Raw genomic sequence first — 22593 nt, forward strand, 5'->3', positions numbered from 1 at the left:
TTTTCTAATGAAATGGAAAATATAAAGAGATGAAACAGATTGTCAAAATTAATACAGAAAAACTAAACTATTTCAAGCAACCTCAAAAAGAAAATTATTGAAGAGAGGCACTTATTAAGCTAATTTTCTTATATTTGCATTTAAGTCATGCATGTTTTCTATGTCATTTTTTTTTTCATTAGGCTTGTGCCCCACTCTGGTCCCAGGAATGTGGTACTTCCAAGTTTAGCACAGGAATCTGCACCAAGGTCAACCAAAACTTTCAGCCGACAGAAAACATTGCACCTACTGTTCAAAGTATGCATTTCATTATTTTCAAGTAATGAAATACTTGTCCTGGTCTGTAATACTTGCACTTCAGAGATTAGAAATATTAAGTGATGGCCAAACAGAATATTTTTGATATTGCTTTGATTAGATTACTTTCATACAGTTTTTCATGTAAGTGGAAGTATATTTATGTACTTAATTATTTACTGTCTGTTGGGTTTATAAATGAACACTGGGGACAAGTCAAAGCTTTTGATCAGTTACCATTGGGAGTGTGTATGGCATAACAGCTCTGCTGCATTAATGAGAACATGTTTGTCATCCATGATGTTAACTCCTCCAGATGCAAATGTGTGGCTGATGAAGTTTGCTGACAACTGCAATTTGGAAACTATTGTCCATTCACCACTTGACATGGTATAACTACTAAAAACAGTGTACTGAAAAACATCTAAAAGTAAACGCAAAACACTGTAGCCTTGTTGCATTTGGCAAGAAACTCTCATCTCCAGTTTATACCATAGCTTGCACCCATCTCCAAACTGACATGATAATGAGGGATCTTGGCACTTGTTTCAATAACTCCCTCTCCTTTGACTACCATGTATCATTAGTTATCAGGAAATCCTTCTGTTTATCACAACCATTAAGTAAAAATATCTAATCCAGGTCAAAAGAAGTCATCAATTTACTGCACCTTTCTCAAATTATACCAGTTATAGAATGCAGTGCCATACTGGTATGTATTTGTCCTGATACATTGAACAGCTAGAAATGGTCCAGTTTTCCTACCCAAGATTACTGGTTTAAAATCCCTGAGCTACCAAGACAGGCTTGAAACCCTATTTCTGTATTCAGTCTCTTAATGACTCTCATGTGAAAACCTGTCTTGAATTCCATTCCATTTCCATCAAAGGCAAACCCCCCCTTTATCCCTTCCAGATCATGCCGGACAAACAACTCCACTAATGCAAGGTATGAATCTCCACTACCATATAACAAAACATGCTGCAGGGGCAGATTTACTACCTAACATTTATCACATTTCTGGAATAAAATGCCCTTAGACATTAAACAGAGTGACAGCTTTGCACTGGTTATTGGATGGGCATCCACAAATTCAACCCAGGGCTGGCTTGCTTTGCCTCCATGAAGTTACAGGTACATCACTTGGCATGCAGTTCTTATAATCCTATGATCTTTTATATATTTCTGATTCCGAAGGTTAAACCCATCAACCCCCCCCCACCAATGCTGTCAAGCACCTGATCCACAAACTGAACTCAGATATCTTGGCCTGTAGTCCAGACTTTATCCCTCTGTACATTAATGTGACCAGTGTTGGCAACAATGCTATTTATGCTTGTGTGAACTAGCCCAGTTCAGAGGCCTGTTGTCATTTTATTATAAACAGCCCTGTTACTGAATCCCATTCTTCCTCTCACATGAGAGTAAATAGGACTTTATTGACTAAACACTGATCTCACCATATAATGGCACTAATCCTATCCTAGACATAGCAGCATCTGTATATCATGACATTAGCACCTTTCATACACAATCAGCAGGGTTCACAGGTTCATAGGTAAGTACTATGCAAACTGGCCTTGTGGCCATTTTAAGCCTAGCCAATTTCCCTCAAAGTGAGAATCAAACCCTCTACCTTGTGTTTGTGAGGTAAACACCATAACCATTATGGCAACCCAGTTTCTTAGCATAGATATTCTTATGTGTATCTTTCTCCACTGCAAGAACTGTATAAGGTAGATGTGTGTCACTAAGAATTAAAGTATTTCCATGTCAACTTTCCAAGCACATCACTGTTGCACAAGGAGATGCCACTTTAATTCAGGAAGACCATACCAGTAAACTAAATTACTAATTCAGCATGTCCATATGACAGTTTTCATGTTATCTTGATGACTATTAAAAAAAAACTTTCCAGATAAGATAACAAATTAAAACATATTTGTAAAATTTCACAGTCCCTGATCATTTTATTTTCTACAATTTGTCTTACTTCTACTATAACACCATCACTCTTCATAACTGCCTAGTAAGACCATTTGTGGGTCCTGCATCCATCTGGATCTGTTTAAGTCTGTCCTTATGTTATCTTTCCAAAGTTTCTCTTCATGACTTCTAATAATTCAGCTGCCAACTGTGCTTCATAATTCAGGGTAACATGCTATATACAAAATCATCAGAAAACACATGCAATGCAATGCTGACAGTACTACATAATTCAGGGTCTGGGCATCATCATCATCAAATAACACATACAGTTCAAAGATAGTGCGGTAATCTTGCTTTCTTCCTAAAATATGGATTCTGACTCCAGGAGAATGATGCAGCCTGCACCAGTTTTGTCACACACCAGATACACTGGATGATATTTCCTTATTCCTGCACAGATTTGCATGTCATTCTTAAGAAAAGCTTTGAAAACTGGGTGCAGTGGTACAGCAGATTCTTCATTTTATGGGAGGGGGGACATATCAGGGTGCTGTCACTTATATTTTGCAAACTGGACAGTTGAAATCCTGTGGCCCCACCATTGTCGCTAAGAAAATATTCAGGAGCCCTTAATCGTCTGTATTAAGTGCTAAGCAATGTCTTATCATAGGTGCTGTCTTATTACATATTCTAAACTGGTTATCTGAATAGGAGGGTTAGTAATCTTAGAACATTTGAAGAACTTTATGACTATGAAATGACTATAAAAGGAAAACACTAGCTTTGTCCTTAAATGATATAAATCATGCTAATATATTATTATTATTTGGCAAACCTGAGAGATTCTCTATCTAAAAAATTAAATCTGGCTTGAGAGAGAAGAACTACAAGGTCATTGATGAAGAACAAATTAGAGGTAGTCATGGAAAGGACAGTAAAGTTGATTTGAAAGGTGGAAAATATCCTGTCTTTCCAAGAAAGAATAAACATCATGATGACTAATTTTTTGTCCAGATTATTTTCCCAGAATACATGTTAATCTGTTATTTCCCCCTAATTTGAGGGTTGTTTTACATATAAGAACACAAAAAGATTCAGAAATATATATATATATATATATATATATATATATATATATATATATATATAAAGAGATCTACAAACCTTCAAATCACATCACAAGCTTCATTCTTCTTTCAACATCCCTGGTATATTCTTAAAGCTTCCAGCCCACTCCCTCATAATATCAGTAAGAATATGATAGCAGATGGCTAAAGCAGTCAGTGCGGGGAGCCAGACATAACAGTGTGATTTCATAACAATATCACAGAGCACTATCTTTTCAAAGTGAAAGTTAGATATTTACATTGAGAGGAAAAGTGCTGTCTGCATCAGCAGGAATGTAATAAATTATGGGAATAAGCTTACACATTTAATATGACATGGATACTAAATTTAGTAGGACCAGGTATTGAATAATGGTTATTATATTTCAAATTGGCTGCCATGAAGATGTTGCAGAACCCACATTGTGCCCAACATGTACAACAAAAGAAGAAGACTGAACTTGTATGCTGTAGTCCTGCCCTACAGTAAAGACGTAAGATAATATGTAGAAAGCAAAGCAAAACCTTTATGGATTGTAGAAAGGCAGTGCACATTAAAGATATATATATTTTAGTATTTAAGCATAAGCATGTTTTTAACCTCAAACCAAAATAATCATTTGTTCATGTAACAGCCTTATTAAGGTGATTGTAATTAAACAGCAGTATCAGTGCACACTTCCCTTTAATGTAGGAATGACATATCCTGGTGTAATAACATACAAAATGAACAGTAAAGAAGCCAAAACTGAATTCTGTGACACTCAGCAGTTCAGCAGAAAACTCAAAGAAAAGTTTAGACCTGACACAATCCTGCACCCCTCAAGGAAAGAGGCGAAGTAAATGATCCTGTTGACATAAGTAAAAAGTGAGTCCATGGGTATTTAATAAGGATCCCATTGTCAGCAGCATCAAATCCAAAGAAATCAATGAGGATCAGTATGGAGTAGAAGGACTGAGCCATCATCATTAAGTGATCACTAATAAAGGGAAGAAGGATGGTGTCACGGCAGTTTCTAGATCTACTGCAATACTGCCACATTTCCAAGAGTTCATGAATTATTAGGTGAGAATGCTTTTGAGTGTTGACCACTTTTTCACTTATAGTACATAAAAAGAAACATTTGATATGGTATTATAATTTTCCAGATAATACAGATCAATAGTGTACCATTTTGAGGATAGGGTGAACAAAGCCTCCTTATATTGAAATAGGAGCATTTCCACCTTCAATGATGATTACATCATCTTGAAAAATAACTAGACAGGGATTCCAAGCAACATGGAAGCAACTTCTAAGGGCCATGACCCAGCCAACAGTAAGTCAGACTAAGAGCTAAAAATAAAATTCATGGTCTCCTCATATTTAGCCTAAATAAAGTCTTTCCTACAAAAAGTCCAACATTTTCATAAACAGGCTCATTTGACCTTAATGGAGACATGCAGGGGGTGCTCTTAATCAAGGTAACCTTGCCACAAACAATTGTGCAGCTCATAATCAGAGATATAAAGCTGTCTGAGATACCTTATAGAGCTGACTGCATAGTATGTCAGTGATCTAGAAAAATATGGCTAGATGATTCAGTGCTGTGGAGATCTGTCTGTAAACCAAATATTGTTTTCTTTTGGGGGGGAGCTTTTAATGGTAACCAAAATAATAGCCATCCAAAATAAGTGCTACCTTGAGAAGAAGCATCTTTTTCCATGTGAGCTCTAACATTTGGACCTGCATAAAGGTTATTTATATAAATCACAAATGAACCATTGTTTATGAGGTGACATTGGCATGAGACATACATGACCTGTGCCTCCTGCTCTAAATTAGTGAATGGATAATTATGAGCTGCATGAGTTTCTCAAAATCATCACTGGACTCGGTTTATATGTCAATAGTTTTCTCATAACCTTATATTTGATCATCTTAATACCATGTGTCTAATGGAAGATGTCAAGGCTGATATAAAGGATATGGCACAGTTCTGCAAAGACTAGCTTGTCAAAACACATTTTGTCAGGACCAAATGGGTATCCAAAGAATACTTTTATATAGGTGTAAAAATCCCCACATCGTCTATGCAGAAGGGTACCTGACTGACTATTATAACAATCCTTTAATGGATGCGCACTTGACCCATTGGTCAAAACAAGATAATGGGCATCAATAACCAAATAAAAATATGCTGACCACTGTCTCAAAAGTGAATATAAACAGCTTAAGTTTGGTTGCACACTTTTGTCTTCTAATTTAGACTTCATCGGAGCCAAGTTACAAAACACAAACAACTTTTAATGAACTAGTCCTTGTCATGTGATTAATCCAATTATCTGAATTAAAGCTATATAAACATAACTGTGTCTTTCTATGGTAAAACAAATCCTGGAAAACTTTCTAAATTAAAATCATGAATGACACTTGTTAAAACATATATCCAAAATTCATCCATATTTTTTAAAAAGAATAAAAGAAATATATTACATCAACACCTTTTAACTTCGATCCCTTTGATTTTTAAAATGCTTGAAATACTGTCCAAGTCATTAAGCCCTGGTCTGTTGCAGGCATTTAATGTTAGTTGCCATTTCATTTGTTCTGTTTCTAACTTATTTTGCCAATCAGGACCTCTCACATTCTGTTGTACTTTTTCAATAACTGAAAATAAAAAGGAATTAAAATTGGGGCATTCTTCAGCATGTTGTTTGTATTAATATTATATAAATGCTGGCAAATATGCTGTATTAAGCAATGTTCTTGCTTACCTATATAAAAGGGCATGAATATACCACAGCAAGCATACTCCTTTTGTCCAGCAATTATACTGGACTGAAAGTTGTGGAATATTTTCTATAACTTTAGGGTTATCTCTCCTATATTCATTAATATAGGGGCATTATTTACATCTTTTGCATGTTTGCCCCCTTTATAGTTATTGTGTGATATGTGTCATTTATTTTTTTCAAAATTACTCTTCATATGAAACTCTTTTTATGAATACATAACTGATGTGTTCCAATTAAAGTGTCAGCTATATTATAAACAGAAAATATGTTCTAACACTTCTGGATAATTTCCTTCACTTGCTGAGATTCAACACTGAAGTTAAAATTATGGCTTTTTCATATGTTGGCATTTAAATTACATTATCTGTTTCATTAAATTCTTTCTTTCTTATTATTATTCTTTTTGTAAAATTGGTTGAAAATATTCACATTTGCAATTAATAACATTATCAGCAATATCATTCATCAAGTTTTGGGGCTTGCCTCTGTCAGAAAACATTCCTTTTAATACAGTTATTTCCTGTAAAAGTCTCTATACTCAGAAGTGATTATGGATGCCTTATCATCTGTCCTTTAATAAGATTTTTCTTTAGAAAAAGTGGATGACAACTGTTATGTGAAAAGGTGTTACTGAAAATTGGTATAAATTTAATCAAAATCATATATCATGGAAAAAGAATATGTAAAGCTTAAACATTCAGCTGTTTGATTAATGTATTTGATTAATTCATTTGTTTTTGTTTTTTTAACAATCTATATTAAAAATATTATATAAAAACTGCAAATAAGTGTTCCATAATGCACTAGAACATTATTAAAAAACAAGTGTGTTACCTACCAATACAGGATTCATTGGGGAAAACGGGGGTGTAAGCTATTCCCATCAGTACTTCACTTATTTGTTTATAATGTTAGCCTTAATTATAAATAAAATTATTCCACAGAACAATATCCATACACTGTTCTAAAATGTTCAGTTCATTCGATGTAAATTCATCAAATTCCATTATTATATCACATTCATTTCTTATTGATAAGGAAATAATTAAAAACATATTTTATATCAATTGTTAAAAATACAACATTCACAACAAAATCCACTTATTTGATTTTTTCCAAAAAGTTACAAGAATCCTTAAAAGATATGTCATTTTGTTGTATATATTTTTTAACTTACTATCAATATATTTAGCTAAGGGTTCTGTCTTTCAACCCTGTACAAATATAATAAGTCACAACAGTGGAGCAACAATATTTGTGTGGATTTTTGGAATACCTAATATTGTTGGTATTGTTGGTCTGGTAACATATAAAGATTTGTAAATACTATCAGAAATGTAACCATGCATATACAAATCCAGAAATGTTAAATCAATTAATCTATAAACAATTCATATCTAGTCACTTATGTGTACCATTCTGATTCTAATAGTAAATTGGACATTTTTCCAACATAATCCACCCAATTCATAGCTGCCAACCCTCCCCTGTGCCAAAAACATAGATTCCATCAGTTGATCTGATATGACAACATTTTGTTTAAATGTTAAATCCATGTGTTGCCACTGAAATGAGTAGCAGTGGAAATTTTCTGAGCAAAGCCAAAACTTAGAGGAACTTTATGACAAACACAAATAACTCATCACTTAACCAGATGTTGAAATTCCCTAAGGATGACCAAGTTTTGTGTTCAGCCAATGTATTGACAAGGAAACCTATTATCAGTTGCAGAAATGACAAGTCATAACCCAATAGACAGTAACTAAGGAGATAGATGCAGTTCAGTCCTGCTCTTTGGATATATTCAAAGAGCTAATGGGCTCCCTCTCTGTAAGTCATCTCAAACTCTGATCCAAAACAGATAGCTACCCCATCACTGATACTGATCCACATAAGATTGTATATAGCAGCCGAGTTATAGTGAAATAGATGTCATCAAGTAAGCATCAGAGTTAGTATCCAACCAGATGTCTACAGTGGACCTCAGGTCAGCTTCCAATAATGGATATACAATGTATGATTAAAACTATCTTGATCTAGACTAGCTTACTCAGTTGCAATTACACTAAATCAACAGCATGAGTAAACAAAGCACCTAGACATTCTTCACAGCTGAACTGTATTCATGCATCACTAATAAGCAAGCAAACTTAATAAACAATTTTACTTGGGTCAAATCCTCTACAGCAGCTATGATGTTAAAAAATATTGCTCTTTCTATGAGACACCATAATGTCAAAGTACAGCAAAAGTAATAGATTTCAAGCCCACATATATCTATATTGAACGGAGCACTAAAATGAGAATCAGCAATAAAAATATCATCAATGAAGATCAAATAACTGGAAAATAAACAATGTGACATCAAGCAGTTGAAGGAAAACCTTCCACAATAAGTATGAAATAACACTGAGCATACTGTGCCTGGTGTTAAACAGTGATGAGAAAAGGGACAATGATGATAAACTGTTTTCCTGTATATCGTCCTAAGGCAAAGAGTTCCCAGTCATCAGCAAGATTTCACTCTTGTGTAGTGACAAGATACCCCAGGTAGGATACCCTTTTCTAAACTCGGCAAGTAAATCCCAAACATTTGGCACTCCTCTCCAATGACTCCTATCACTGCTGAATTGCATACAAAGGACTGAAATTGGTGAGGACAAGTATGTGGTATTATGTGTGTGAAAGGCAATGAGGATGTAAATAAAACAGCAACGGCCCATTAAATTAGTTGTAAAGTATGCAACATTATAACATATATAGAGGAACAGTGGTTGAAACTGTGCTAACTTGTTACTTGTAATTAACCACAGCAATTTAATAGAATATGAGTAACAGGTGAAAAATGCGCAGTAAGAATAGTTAAGTGAACTAAGGTAATATAAATTATGAAGATAAAAGTTACATGAAAAAGCAGGCTTCAGGATTCATAAATGTGATAGTATGGATGAAGCACTATGTAATACAGTCAGGAGTTTTTAACTTGCTGTATTTCATAAAATGAGGATAATGTGGCTTGCTATTCATTTAAATTCAATACTATCGCACTTGTGTGCAATAACATTTTGTTTAGGTGCATATCTAGCCAAGACAAAAAGTCAATAAAAGGCAGGTTGGGAATATGTACTTTTTTTCCTGTACAGGATTATCAAGTTCTGAGAAGATTTTCAAACATTTCAACAAGCTTTACAACCTGGTAAATCAGAAGTATTACATTTCTTGGTGATTTTTAATTTCTTTATCCCTGAATGTGTAGTTAGACCTTTACTATAGTGTTCATTGTTTTTATGGTGTTTTCTGATGATAATTTGGAAAACCTTAATGAAAAACTGGAAAAATTCAGAACCTTTATTTCAGTCACATTTTGTCAACTGCTTATAAAAATAAATATTTACAACAAAAATGTGCTCTATGAATAATATTATCATATATAAACAATTACCTAAAATAGGGTAACACTTTGATAACTATAATTCTGGCATTCTGAAGTATTAGTTACTATAAGTTGCTATTACTGTTTAACCTGTGACTCTTTTAACTTATGTATGCATAACAGACAGACTCAGAGCAAGCACTTCAGCAAAGGATAGTGGAATGGAATGCAAAACTGAAGGTGCATAGGATGAAACTGAGTGTAAATAAGACAGTTGCAATGGTAGCAAATGAGAGAAATAAGAAGAAGCTAGTAATTGAGATAAAAATGGAAAATAGTAGAACAGGTTAGCAGCTTCAAGTGTCTTGTAAGACTGGTTGAGGAGATGGTAAATCTGAATAAAGAGGTTAAAGCTATAATCAGAGGGGCTGCAGCCAACTGGCACATAGCGTCAGGGGTAGTGAGTAACAGAAGAATGCCATCAAGGCTGAAAAGTAAGGTCGACAAAACGGGTCTATATTATAACATCGAATCTTACAAAGATCGAATGTTATAATATCTAACCCGTAATGTCGAACGCTGAAAACAGCAAAGGTGCAGGACAATGAATACTTTCCCAGGGAAAGAATTCTGTGGGCCATTGCTGTGGCTTTACTGTTTTCAGCATTCAATATGTTGGAGCTTTACGGGTCGGGTTCATGTAAGTGTGAAATTGTTTGTAGGTTAGGGTTAGGGGGTGGGTTATGTGAGTTAGGGTTAGGGCGCAGGTCAGGTAAGTGTGCGGTTGTGTGTAGGTTAGGGTTAGGGGGCGGGTTAGGTAAGTTAGGGTTAGGGCATGGGTGAGGTGAGTGTGCGATAGTGATGGACCTTAGGGTTAGGGTCAGGTTAAGGTAAGTGGATAGCTAGTAGTGTATGTAAAGTTTAGTTTAGGTTTAGGTGTAGGATTTTAAGTGTATGTTTGTGGATTGCTGTTTTTTGTGTGTGTTTGTGTTGTGTGTATATTTCTTGGAATAGCGATTTTCTTCCCTGGGAAAAAAAATTGCTATTCGGACTGTTCGATGTTTGTGGATTTCGGTGTTTAGGGTTCGATATTATAACATTCGATCTTTGTAGATTTCGATGTTATAATATAGACCCGGACAAAACAGTGTAACAACCAGTACTACTGTATATTACTAAAACCTTATTAATGAAGGCACAGCAGTTGAGAAAGCTAGAAGTGGTGGAGATGAAGTACCTAAGACAGGTTGTAGGATGCACACTATTGGACAAACAAAGAAATGAGGCCATCAGAGCAAAAGTAAAAGTATCTCCAATTGCAGATAAATAGATTAGAGTGCTTTGGGTACATGTGCAAAAAAGCATAAGACATTCTGGTGGAAAATATTTGGGACAGGCAGGAAGAAGGCAAGAGGAAAAGAGGGTGTCCAGCAGAGAGATGGATAGATGGATTGAGTGACAGAAGACCTGAGACAGTCAAGAATGACTTCTGAAGAAGGTAGAAGAATAGCATTGAATCATGAGAGATGGCAACAATTGACACAACACTCTGACACCATATACAAAAATGGGAAAAGGGGGTTGGTGATGATGAGGATGATGATGATGATTAACTTATGTATACATTTAAGAATATATTAGTACTAATACTGGTAAATTTGGACTAATACATAATTATTGTAAATAGTTATTTCTTAGATATAGTGTTTTCTTTATTTCCTCTTAATTTCCACATTTGCAAATAACATCCCTTTTTCTTGTAGTCTGTTAAATATAGAGTTATTAGTTTGTTATTTAAACTCAAATGTTTATTGATCATTAACCAGCTATCAGCCATTGATTTACTGGTACCATTGTACTTCATTGAAATTTGAATGAAATTTAAAAAAATATATAGGTGACACATGACACTGTTTAGTTTCACATCACCTGGCACATAGGACTTAATTTATATTTGCAAAATTATTAAAGATAAAACTCATGAATGCAAAATTATTAAAGATAGAACTCATGAATACTGAAAGATATTTTTCAGTGCCTGTACTTTTAAATGCTGAGTATTGCAGTAAGTGAGCTAGTTATTTATGTATGTGTGCATATATGTATTTATTTATTATTTACTGACTGGGAATGTTCATCTGGAAAGACATATAAGGGCACTCATGGGTCTATGAGATAAGTTAGTAGAAGAGATAGAAAGACTGGGAACCCAAAGTAATAGGCAGATATGTTTAAATAAGTAGTTACCCTGGTTTCAATACTTGGGTAAAAATATTTGAGAGATTTCTGGACTCGAGCTGCTGTGAATACAGGAAAGAATAGGAAACATATTTTGTGATGTGGTGATGCCCCCCCCCCCCCCAGTGGCTGTATATCTTCTGACCTACATATTGAATGTATAAGAATCCATATTAACCATGCAATCAATGTGTCATACTTAATTTCAATAAAATAAGCTAAACTTTCTTTACTGTCACATGTGCTAACTTACAATATGTGTTCATAGCTTATCTACAGAAATCACTAGTGTATACATTATAGTAGTGAATGTTAATGTGAACTAAGTAAGAATACAAGGCAAAAGGAACAGTTTAGCATTTTAGCACCAAGGATTAAAGCTATAAGGGTTCAAACATACTGGACTTAATACTCACCAATACGGGAGAGCGCTGTAACCATATACACCGCCCCCCCCCCCCCCCCGCCATGTCACGTCCTCACTTCTGAAGTCAGATCACAAAGCTGTCGCTTTTGAAATAAAAAATGAACACAGAAAATCCAGCAAAACATGTAACTATATATCCTATTAAGTGACAGTTTGTCAACATTCAATGCCCTCCAACCCTGAGTTCACAGAAACCTATGAAGAATTGTTCACAGAAACCCTGAATAACCATGTAAATTGCTGCATAGAGGCTGCTGAACCAGCCAGAAGTAAGTCAAAAGCAAACCTCATAAACAAACCGCAGCAGTAGAATCCTAATCTTCCTAAACTTAGCAAGGTATATAACAAAAGGGAAAAAAAAGCCATGGCCAAGATCAGAAAGACCAACTCCAATAATGGCAAGAGCTCACTAATTAAACTAAACAGGAAACTTAAAGGACTAATTAAATACAGCAAGGCCAATTACAAGGTCAAGAATGTCTCTCAGGTTAAAGACAACCACAAAGCCTTCTACAGCTATGTCTGATACCTTAAAGGTAACACAAAGTAGTGTGCTGATCTGGTGGTAAATGGTGCCATATTCACTGAGCAGAGTGCCATAGCAAATCTGCTGGCTGACAAATTCAGCTCTAACTTCATCCTCCATTGTCTCCCTGCCTGCTCCTATTAAATCCCTTCTAGCATACTCCCCCAGCTATTAGCAGGGAGCAGGTCCTGGCAGCACTTGTTAACACCAAAAACTCAGACTCAGTGGGCCCAGACAATATCCTGGGTCGACACCTAAGTATCTTAAAATATGACCTATCAGAACCACTTGTCACTTTTCAGCTACAGCCTCAAAACAGGCTACATACCACATGAATAGAGGATTGCAATGGTTATCCATCTTCTCAAGGGTGGACCACCAACTGACCCTGGAAACTACGGACCCATTAGTCTGAGTAGTTTAATATGCAAGGCCATGGAATGAATTATCATGGAAATAATCAACTAGACATTAGCAACCTACAGACACTGGATCTATCCAATTTTGGTTTTGTCAAAGGAAGGTCATAACTTCTTAACCTGGTAAACTTCTTTTAGAGGGTCACCAAGGCAATGAATGATTGGGAAACAGTGCATACTGCTTACCTAGACCTAGCTAAGGCATTCCCTCCAATACTCCACTCAGGTATTGTTGACAAACTCATCTAACTAGACAAAAATGCCCATGTAACTCACTAAAGTGCCCTCTGGTTCACAGATAGGACCCAAGAAGTCAGGATTTGTAAGACTACCACCACCAAGAGACTCATCACCATAGGAGTACCTCAGGGCTCAGGGCTGGGCCCACTCATGTTTGGCATCAACTTATCTGAGGTCAGTACTAAAGTAAAGGGCCTCTGGCTCACCAAGTTTACAGACAAGTGCAAATTGGGAGCTATCATAGATTATTCCCCCATGACACTAACATCCTGCAAGAGGGTCTAACACAGAAAAATGACTGGTGCCAAAACCATGAATTAAAACTCAATGCCAAGAAGTATATTATAGTGCCTTTTGGGAAATTGGTTAATTACCCATCAATAAGACAACCCTAAGAGTTGACCCCATAGCTAGGGATCTGAGAACATATGTAAAGAATAACCTAGCCTTTGACCAACACATAGCCAAGGTATAAAGAAAATCATTCTATGTCACCTAACTTATAAGTAAGAGTATCGCATCCAGGTCCAAGGAAGTTATAGGACCACTTTACTCAGCCATTATCAGACCTACCATTGAGTACAGTGCCCCCTTCGGCATGTACCTGACCGGGCATATGCAACAGCTGGAATGCCCACAGAGGTTCCTCACCAAGAGAATACCAGGTGCTAACACATTGTCCTATACAGATAACCTTAAAGCCCCATCTCTATACTCAAAGTATAAGCCCAACTCTTACTGAAGACGTTTTCAGGTTGAAAAAGAAAATACTGAAGGGTATCCCGAGAACGACACCATGGCAAAAGAAAAACTGTTAAAATATAAAACAAAACTTTAATTGATAGCTTAAAAGTTTAAAAACATAGGTAAAAAATGTGGAATAGCTTCTAAACGATAAGCGCTTTTGGCGAAACTCGCCTTCTTCAGATCGTAGAATCCTGAGGCTGCTATTGGTTAAAAAACTTGAAATTTGCCAATCCTTGGGCTTCAGATTTACACACTTTCTTAAACCAGCAAATCACAAATGAACAAGATACAATAGCTAGGAAGTAGCAGGTTCAAATGTTATGTCCAATGGATAAGTTTAACGTGAGCAATTGCATCCAATTGCTGGAGAACCAATAAGAGGGCTACATAACATGCACACCTTTGGATTTGCACCAATCTGATTAAGCACAAATAAATAAGACACAGTGACCAGGAAATAATGAGTTCAATTGTTGTATCCAATATAGAAATTGTTATATCTAATAGAAAAATTCAGGGAGAGCAATTCCATCCAATCACTGAATCTCCAATGGCATACACATCTATCGGTCTGCACCAATCAAAAAATTCTATAGATGTAAACATGACAAGGAAGTTGAAATATCAGCTATCGTAGCCAAAAAGAAAGTCATGCCAAGTAACAAGGAAGTTAAGAAGTAAATAATTGTTGAGTTAAATGCTCGATCGAAAAAAAAAATATTTATTATTTATTTATACTTAATCGGATTGGTGCAAATCGAAAGGTGCGCATGTTACGTAGACCTCTTATTGGTAATGACCAGGTCCAGAATATTGCTGCCCCTGATGGACAAGCTGATCCATGGTACTGGAATTTATGAAATCCAGAAAGCGTTGAGCAAATGAGTCAGTACATGAGTAGTTTTCCCAGTTGATGGTGAGGAAGTCGAAATCGCCCATTATTAGGGTATTGGGCTGTACCTTAATATTACCCAGTATATCAAGAAACGTGGAGTGGGCATCCTAGGGCATGGCGGGGGGATCTGTAACAAGCTACAACCTGGATTGCAGTCTTGCCCAGTGTTAGTTGCACTTTGATAATTTCAGATGCATTATGTTGAGCAACTAGCCTGGAGGTGTGAATATCCTTAATGAATATGGACATGCCTCCTCCTTTAGTGTTTCGGTCCAGGTTAGGTGGTTGAAAGGTGTGGTATGAGTTATAGCCTGGTAATGCAGGGGTGCTCTCTGAAGCCTTGAACCATGTCTCCGTCATTACACAGATGTCGATGTTCTCCATTTTAAGGAGTGCCTCAAGTGAGTTTACTTTGAGGTTTAGAGTTTTAGCATTGTCAGTTTGTTTACTTCAATACATATTTGGTTTAGTAGCATTTTTGTACAAAAGGTTATTTCTGCACCCACTCACTGAGTTTTATTTTCTGACTATAGTATTAACTGCTTTTAGCATAACTGCGGGAAGTTTACTTTTACTGTAAATAAAACTGTCCATCAAATAATTTATAGAGAACAACCGATTCATATAACGCCATACCATTTACACATCTATTTTAGATAATTCCTTCTCCATTTTATTTATTTATTTTTATTTATCCTTTGTTGACTAGGTTTCTGTCACTAGGTTAGTTGCCCTTTTTCAGGGGAGACCTGAGGTGGTATCTATACTACTAGGGGAAATTTGTCCAGGGCATTGGGGAACTTCTACTCTATTTGACAGGTGCTATATGGAATCTTTTATATCCACCTAAGCTGTCACCATCTCAAGCAGATGGGACCTCAGTCTAACATGTCATCCAAATGACAACATACTCAAGAGTGCAGAATACCCCCTAATGCTGCACTGCAGTCATCAATCCAATCACCTAGAATGGGAATAGAACTCAGTAAAAGGTGATTGTGCTACCTGTTGTCCCACTGACATCTTTACCTTCCTTAACAAAGGTGCTAAGTTATTGTGGCACCAGGGAAAAGGCCAGAACTGTGAGTACCAAAATAATTTATTTATTTACATTTGGTGGCCAGAACTCAGTTTTTCCATATCTTTTTTTATTTAAAAAAAGTATAATTTTAAAACAAAAGGAAAACACTTTTCTGCATTCAGAACACTTTAGGAATAATTATTTCATTAGTGCAATCACTGTATTAATGTAATAATTTTCCTAAAGTGTCTAAAATAGAATGAATATTCTGTCTGGAAGTGAGGTATCACTCTACTGATTAACATGCCTTCCTCTTAGAAATGAATAGTCTGTTCTAGTCAAACGACGGTATATCACTGTGTGAGATAAGTACTGATTTCAGCTGCTCTCTAGTCATTTGAAAATAGACCGTCCTACTGGATTTGTTTGATATCTGTTACTCATTCATACTACTTGTACAGAAGAAATAGTGCTGAAATTATTGTGTATTCTAGCTTAGGAACACAATAAAGATATACCCCATGTTTGGCTTTCAGATGGTTACTTGGAATTTCACATTTTCTTTTTCAAATGCCTTTAGAATCATTTCACAGTGTTCACATTTTCTTTTTTTTTTTTTTTTTGTAGGACAAATATTATAATAACTAGGTTTATTCTCTCCAAGTCTTTTGTGTCTCTAGTACCATGATGGGAATGGACCCCATGCTTAAGTCAAAGTATGATTAAAGTTCATGTAATTAGTATTGTTTCATTCTTTAATGTTAGTCAAAAGTGCTCTTTGCAGCACCCGCAATGTGTCCAGAACTTACTTCTTCTGTAATTCATATGGAGTTACATGTATTGGTAACATATCAAAATATGACTGTAAATTATTTTTTATATGATCAGTTGCTCCTACTGTTATTGGACCTATCTGGGTATCCTTCTTCCACATTACTCTCATTTCTGCCTGCAAATCCTGGTATTTTATGACTTTGTGTCTGTATGTAAGATACTGTAATTTCTGGATGTAGTAGTTTCAATGATCAGTGCTACTTTTATCTTCTTTTCATGGACTATTTTATTTGATTTTCTCATATCTATTTTCTGAACTGTTGGCAGTGGGTGATTCCATGTGATATAAACTGCCCCATTCTCTATAATGCTTTGTGGCTCATGTTTCCAATGCTTCTCAGCTACTTCAGTATTGTAATGTTTGCACAATCCCCAGTGCAACAGTCTTGCCACATTATTATGCCTTTCAGCATACAAGGTGCCTGTCATTAGTGTATCGCACCCAGCAACAAGATGTGAGACTGTTTCCAGTTCTGTTTTACTGAACCTCCATTTGTCTGTTCTCCCACATGTTCAATGGACTTTCTAAACTAATGTATATGTAGTCCACTATCCTGGGCCGCCAATATTAATCTTTCATTTTTTGGTTTAAATTCACCTCTCCTTAACCATTCAGGCATCAGATCCTGATCAGCCTGGGGTTGTTCCAGGCATTGTATGTACTTGTAACTATATTTATGCCTTTTCCACATGTCTTATCTTCTCATTTAATCTTTTTCCTTATATTCTTTCTTTTTGGGGGTTTTTTTGGCACATTCAGTCGCTGTCTCATTTTTTGTCTACTTCTGGTTTGATTTCCATTCCCACTTGACATCAATATGCTTCTACTACACAAAGTAAGGAAGTCATCTTAGACTTCTGCTCCATATGTTTTAAAACTTTTACTATGGATCTGGTGAAGTCCAAAGTTCTACAATTGCATATCTACAGATATGAGGAATATATAATCTCGGTATACACTGATTTTTATACATCATTTGATAAGCATGAAGCATTTTTCTTGTTTTCCTGTATAAATGATCCAACCCCATTTGGGGCCAATCATTCAACCCAAAACTGTAAGTTAGGACAGGAAAAGAAAATTAGTTTATAGCTTATACTTTGTTCCTAGATGTCAGGGCTGTTTTCGTTATTAATTTTATGTGGGAATCTGTTAAATGCTTTTTTTGTACTGTACCTATGCGATACTTAGAATCTTTCTCTTTTTACAATTCTGCATTATGACTTTAACAACAAATGATCCTTTGTTTCATATTACTTTCTTTTGTTAACCTTTGGTTCTATTGTTATGACTGAGTTTTCTTCTAAATAACCATAAACTTTGTCAGCATCAATTCCAGTATATAGTTTAAACATCATCAGAAGGCAAGTTATTGGTCTACAGTTTTTAGGACAACTTGGAAGTTCACTCTCAAAGAAGGGTATCATTTTTCCTGTTGATAACCAGGTTGGTGTCTGTCCAGTATGAGCATGTGAGTAGTTCTTACTCAGGGATAAATCTTCATGTAAAGATGCTTATACTTTTAGCCTGAATTTAGGCACTGCATCTGGGCCTGGGGTTTTCCATTTAGGAGCTTTTCTTAATTTTGTTTCAACTTCTCTGGATGTTACTTCATCCCATTTCATATCCTGTACATTTGAACTTCTTACTGTTTCTTTTACTTCTTCCATCCATTCAGCATTTTTGTTATGTTCCATAGGATTTTCATAGATATTTCTCTAAAATGTATCTATTTCTTCTTATTTTGGCAGTGTTTCAATTCCTTCTACTTTGTTTCCCAATTCTCTATAAAACTGTTTTGGGTCATCAATGAATTGCTCATTTTTTTCAAACACCTTTATTGAATTATCATTTGTAACGTAGGCAAATTTACATTCATATAAAAGTAATCAAACTATATTAACATAAACATTATACTTCACATATATTGCTATATATCATATAACCTAAGCAATATTACACACATTATTCAATAATGCTTGCAACTGGGAGTGTGTCAGTATGGTTTGTGATGTAAAATGCTTGCAACCAAGATTGTGTTGGTATGGTTTATTTTCCTTTATGTAAACGTATGATTGCCTATGTAGTAAGTGATGGCTTAATGAAGATGTTTCTTGTTTAAAAAATGAATTACTTATTTTGTACTTTCCCTTTATATTTATCTGCATATCTTTCTATGTTTTTCTCCCTGTGCTGATATTTTTAGTTTATTTGCAATAGTGTATGATATGATAGCTCCTGATCTGTTGTGATAATGTGCACTACTTTTATCATGTCTATCTTTCTAAGTATTTTTGTTGAGCTATTTCCTCTACTAAACTCTTAACAATGACACTTCTTGTCTTAATCACTTTATTGTTTTCTCTATTTGATGTTTCCACGATGGCATTTGAGTTCTTCTCTTCCTTACTGCTCTGTGTTTTTGTGGTAAGACTTATTCATTTAACTGTACAGTAATATATCCTATTTTCTTATATCACATGAATTTATATTAATAGTCTACATTATTGTGTTTATCTGCTTTATCAGACTTCTAACATTTTGGGTCTTATTTACATTCAGTAATCTATTTATTTCATGAATCCTAATATGTGTATCCATCTCTATTAAATCAAGCAACTCTTCCTTTAGATCATTTTCTTCTAAAATAAGGGCATATTCTTTGTTTTCTGTTTCCTGTGGGCATTTTCTAGAAAGTCCCAGAACATCTTCCTGTGACACGCTCTCTTCAACTGCATTCTGCATCATCTGTTGCTCTTTCATATGGGAACTCTCTGGCCTATCACTCCACAACATTCACTGCATCAGAGTTGCCACCCTTTCCTGCTCCTTTCCTTGCTGTGCAATTCCAACTGAACTTTTGTACTGGTTTCCTGATGAAATATCCAGAGCATCTTTGTGTGGCAAGTGATCAGATGCTTCCCATTCCACATGTTTCTCCTTAATTTGGAGACTCATTTTTCCATCATGCTGTGACATTACCAGAGTTGGATTGTCTACATTAAATAATTTGCTTCACAGGCAGTCCATAACCTCAGTCTCTATTTCTTCTTTGCCTGTATTTCTCTTCAAATATCTTTGGAGCTGCTTTTTTTTATATTGATTAATTTCATTTTTTCATTTGCAAAAATATTGTACCACATCAGATATCTTTTTTTTTTCATGTCCATGTTTTTATACCTTTCAAAAATCTCTAGGTTTTGTTTTTTTATATTTTTGCACTTCGTCTCTTGCTTTTTTTGTAAGTAGCCCATAGTTTCTTTGTCCATATACTGTTTTTTATGGCTCTATTGTATTAATGAATAAATATTTCCATTTGAAACCTTTGACAGTTTTTCTTGTGCAAGTATTTTTCTTTCCTTTAATTTCTCTTTTAATATTTTTGAATATCTTCTATCAGGAAATTTTGGGCTTTTTGCATAATAGTAACAATACATAATGTCTTCCTTATCCTCAATAGTCCACTCTATCATCTTGGCCTGTTAATTTGTATGTTTTTTGTGCACTACTGCTTCCTTCTACAACAGGGGTGGCATCCTCCCCCTGAGCCTGTCCTAACCCCATTTTAGAAATCTTTCCATGCCTTGAGGATTCTAGTCTGTCATTTTTTTCCAGTCCTGGCACCAGTGCACATACCAGGATTGGGCACTTTTCCATCCTGGTCTTGTGCACCCAGCTGTCCTTTTAATTTTGTAACTTACCTCTGCCCATAATAAATGCTATATAAAATATAGTCTGTATATCAGTGTTGTCTTCATGAGCTTTTGTGTAAACAGGGTCCACCACATGAAGGTACTTAACAAATCTTGAGGATAAATTCAGTTCTAACAAAAGAAGACATAATGTGTCAAAGCTTGCAGTTGAGTATGGTTGTTGGTGGGGCAGATAAGTGTAGCATCATTAACATAATGTATAAGAGTAGCTTGTTTGGATGCAGATGAAATATTATTTATGAAAATGATAAACAGGAGAGGGTCTAGGATTGAGCCCTGTGGAACACCAGTGGTTACAGGTAAATAAGGGGACTGAGTAGACTTTCATTTAGCAGATTGGTGTCTATTAGATAAATAACTGGAGAACTATAATATAGTATTGTCGGTAGAATTGGTATTGTTGGTAGAGCCAGGGAGAGAAAGCTGAGATAAGAGTTTGTGATGAGAGACTGTATCAAAAGCTTTAGAGAAATCAAAGAAGAGGATTGAGACAAAATCACCTCTAGCTCTGTTTTTATTAACTGTATCTTTTAACCTTCACTATGCCATGATCAAAACACCACATAATGTGGGCAATGTGATGCAGTCATATTCACCAAGCAACATTTAATTCCCTAAGGATAAAATGGCACTATTACATGCATTTGTACCTGAGTGTTATGACACAGTTCTCTGAAAATGTTATTGATAACTTCCAAAGCATGAGTAATATATGGTGTTTTAAAGTTGTGCTTCATTTGTAGGGTTTTACAAGTATATAAATGTATGAATTATTGCATGTCTCTCAGTTTCCATTAGGGATGGGTGCATAACTTCTGTTCAGGTGAAAAATGTAGCACATGCCCAGAATTTAGCTGCAGTGAGTTGTTATTACATCAGAAGTTAAAAATCATAATATTTCTTCTGAAAAGAAGACTTTTTTGTTACTGTATTTATGTCTGAACCCTAAATTTAGACTCATATGAACTGATGTTTATTACATGAGGATAAAAGTTGAGTGCATGTCTTTAAACCTAAACTTATGAATGAATAATACACATTTTATTATACAAGTAACACTTTATTTTATATTGTCATATAAAAATTACACTATCATTTTATTTTCATTAAAAGTCAAGCCTTGGCTGACCCTTTTACCTTTGAAATCAGGAAAACAGCACTTTGGTATTCTGTAGATAATGATTCCAGTGTAATTTCTTGAAAGTCATATGGCAGTAAGGCAAACAAATTTGCAGATATAGCTATGTACAAACAGAGCAAAAAGAGCCAAAACATTCAACAGTTATGGAGCAGTTATCTTAAAAAATGGTCAGCAATACAGATGTTAAATAAACAATAGTCTACTACTAAATACAACAAAGTTATCTAAACATCTGAAGTGCTTTTAATTGCAAGTAACTCCATATTCTCTCTGCATGTTTTGTAAATTATAGACCCACTCACTGCATGGAATTGCACCCATCTCTTCCAGTCCCAGGGTTCTGCAATTTGTAGATCACATTTTTCATCCAATATCTGATTTGTAGGAACTTTCATTTATTTCAAACCTCTATTGCAATGTATAATCACATTTTACTTAATAGTTTTAACTTCTTCCCTCTAGAAACGCATGCTTCAAATGCTACATTAGGATCCCACTACCCAGAAAATCATTCATTGCATCATGTTTTGCTTCATGGAAAGTTCTGTATGCTATGCTCAATTCACAAAGTAATTATTTGTACAACATATGTTCTTATGTTCTTCAACATACATCACATTCGAAAATACCCATACTAACTTTGCATGCCTTTATCAAAGAATCTTAACTAAGACAAGTTACATCTAACATCATACCTTTAGTTTTAAACTTCTATGACCACTATCGGTTCCATTTACCTCATCTAGTCTTTCCTTCATTTACATTTGTAGACATAGTCTTTCTGTCTCCTAGGTGTCTTGCAGCTCAGTGGCTATGATTCACTAATTTACATATTCAGCTTGCCTCTAACTTAACCATCCTTTCTTCCTTCATATTTTTCAAACTCCCTCACTCCTCTCTAACCTTCT

At 35.3% G+C, this 22593-nt stretch overlaps 1 protein-coding gene across 1 annotated transcript in view; it reads left to right on the forward strand.

Moving 5' to 3' along the window:
- ITGA10 (integrin subunit alpha 10) overlaps positions 1-22593 on the forward strand; it is an 837220-nt gene that overhangs the window by 277899 nt on the left and 536728 nt on the right. The window contains exon 5 of the mRNA XM_044079978.1: positions 183-297. Within this exon, the coding sequence (XP_043935913.1) occupies positions 183-297 (115 nt within the window). The remainder of the gene's footprint in view (positions 1-182; positions 298-22593) is intronic.

Source organism: Protopterus annectens, chromosome 8.part0 (assembly GCF_019279795.1).
Source record: "Protopterus annectens isolate FY-2018-M chromosome 8.part0, PAN1.0, whole genome shotgun sequence".
NCBI lineage: Eukaryota > Metazoa > Chordata > Ceratodontiformes > Protopteridae > Protopterus > Protopterus annectens.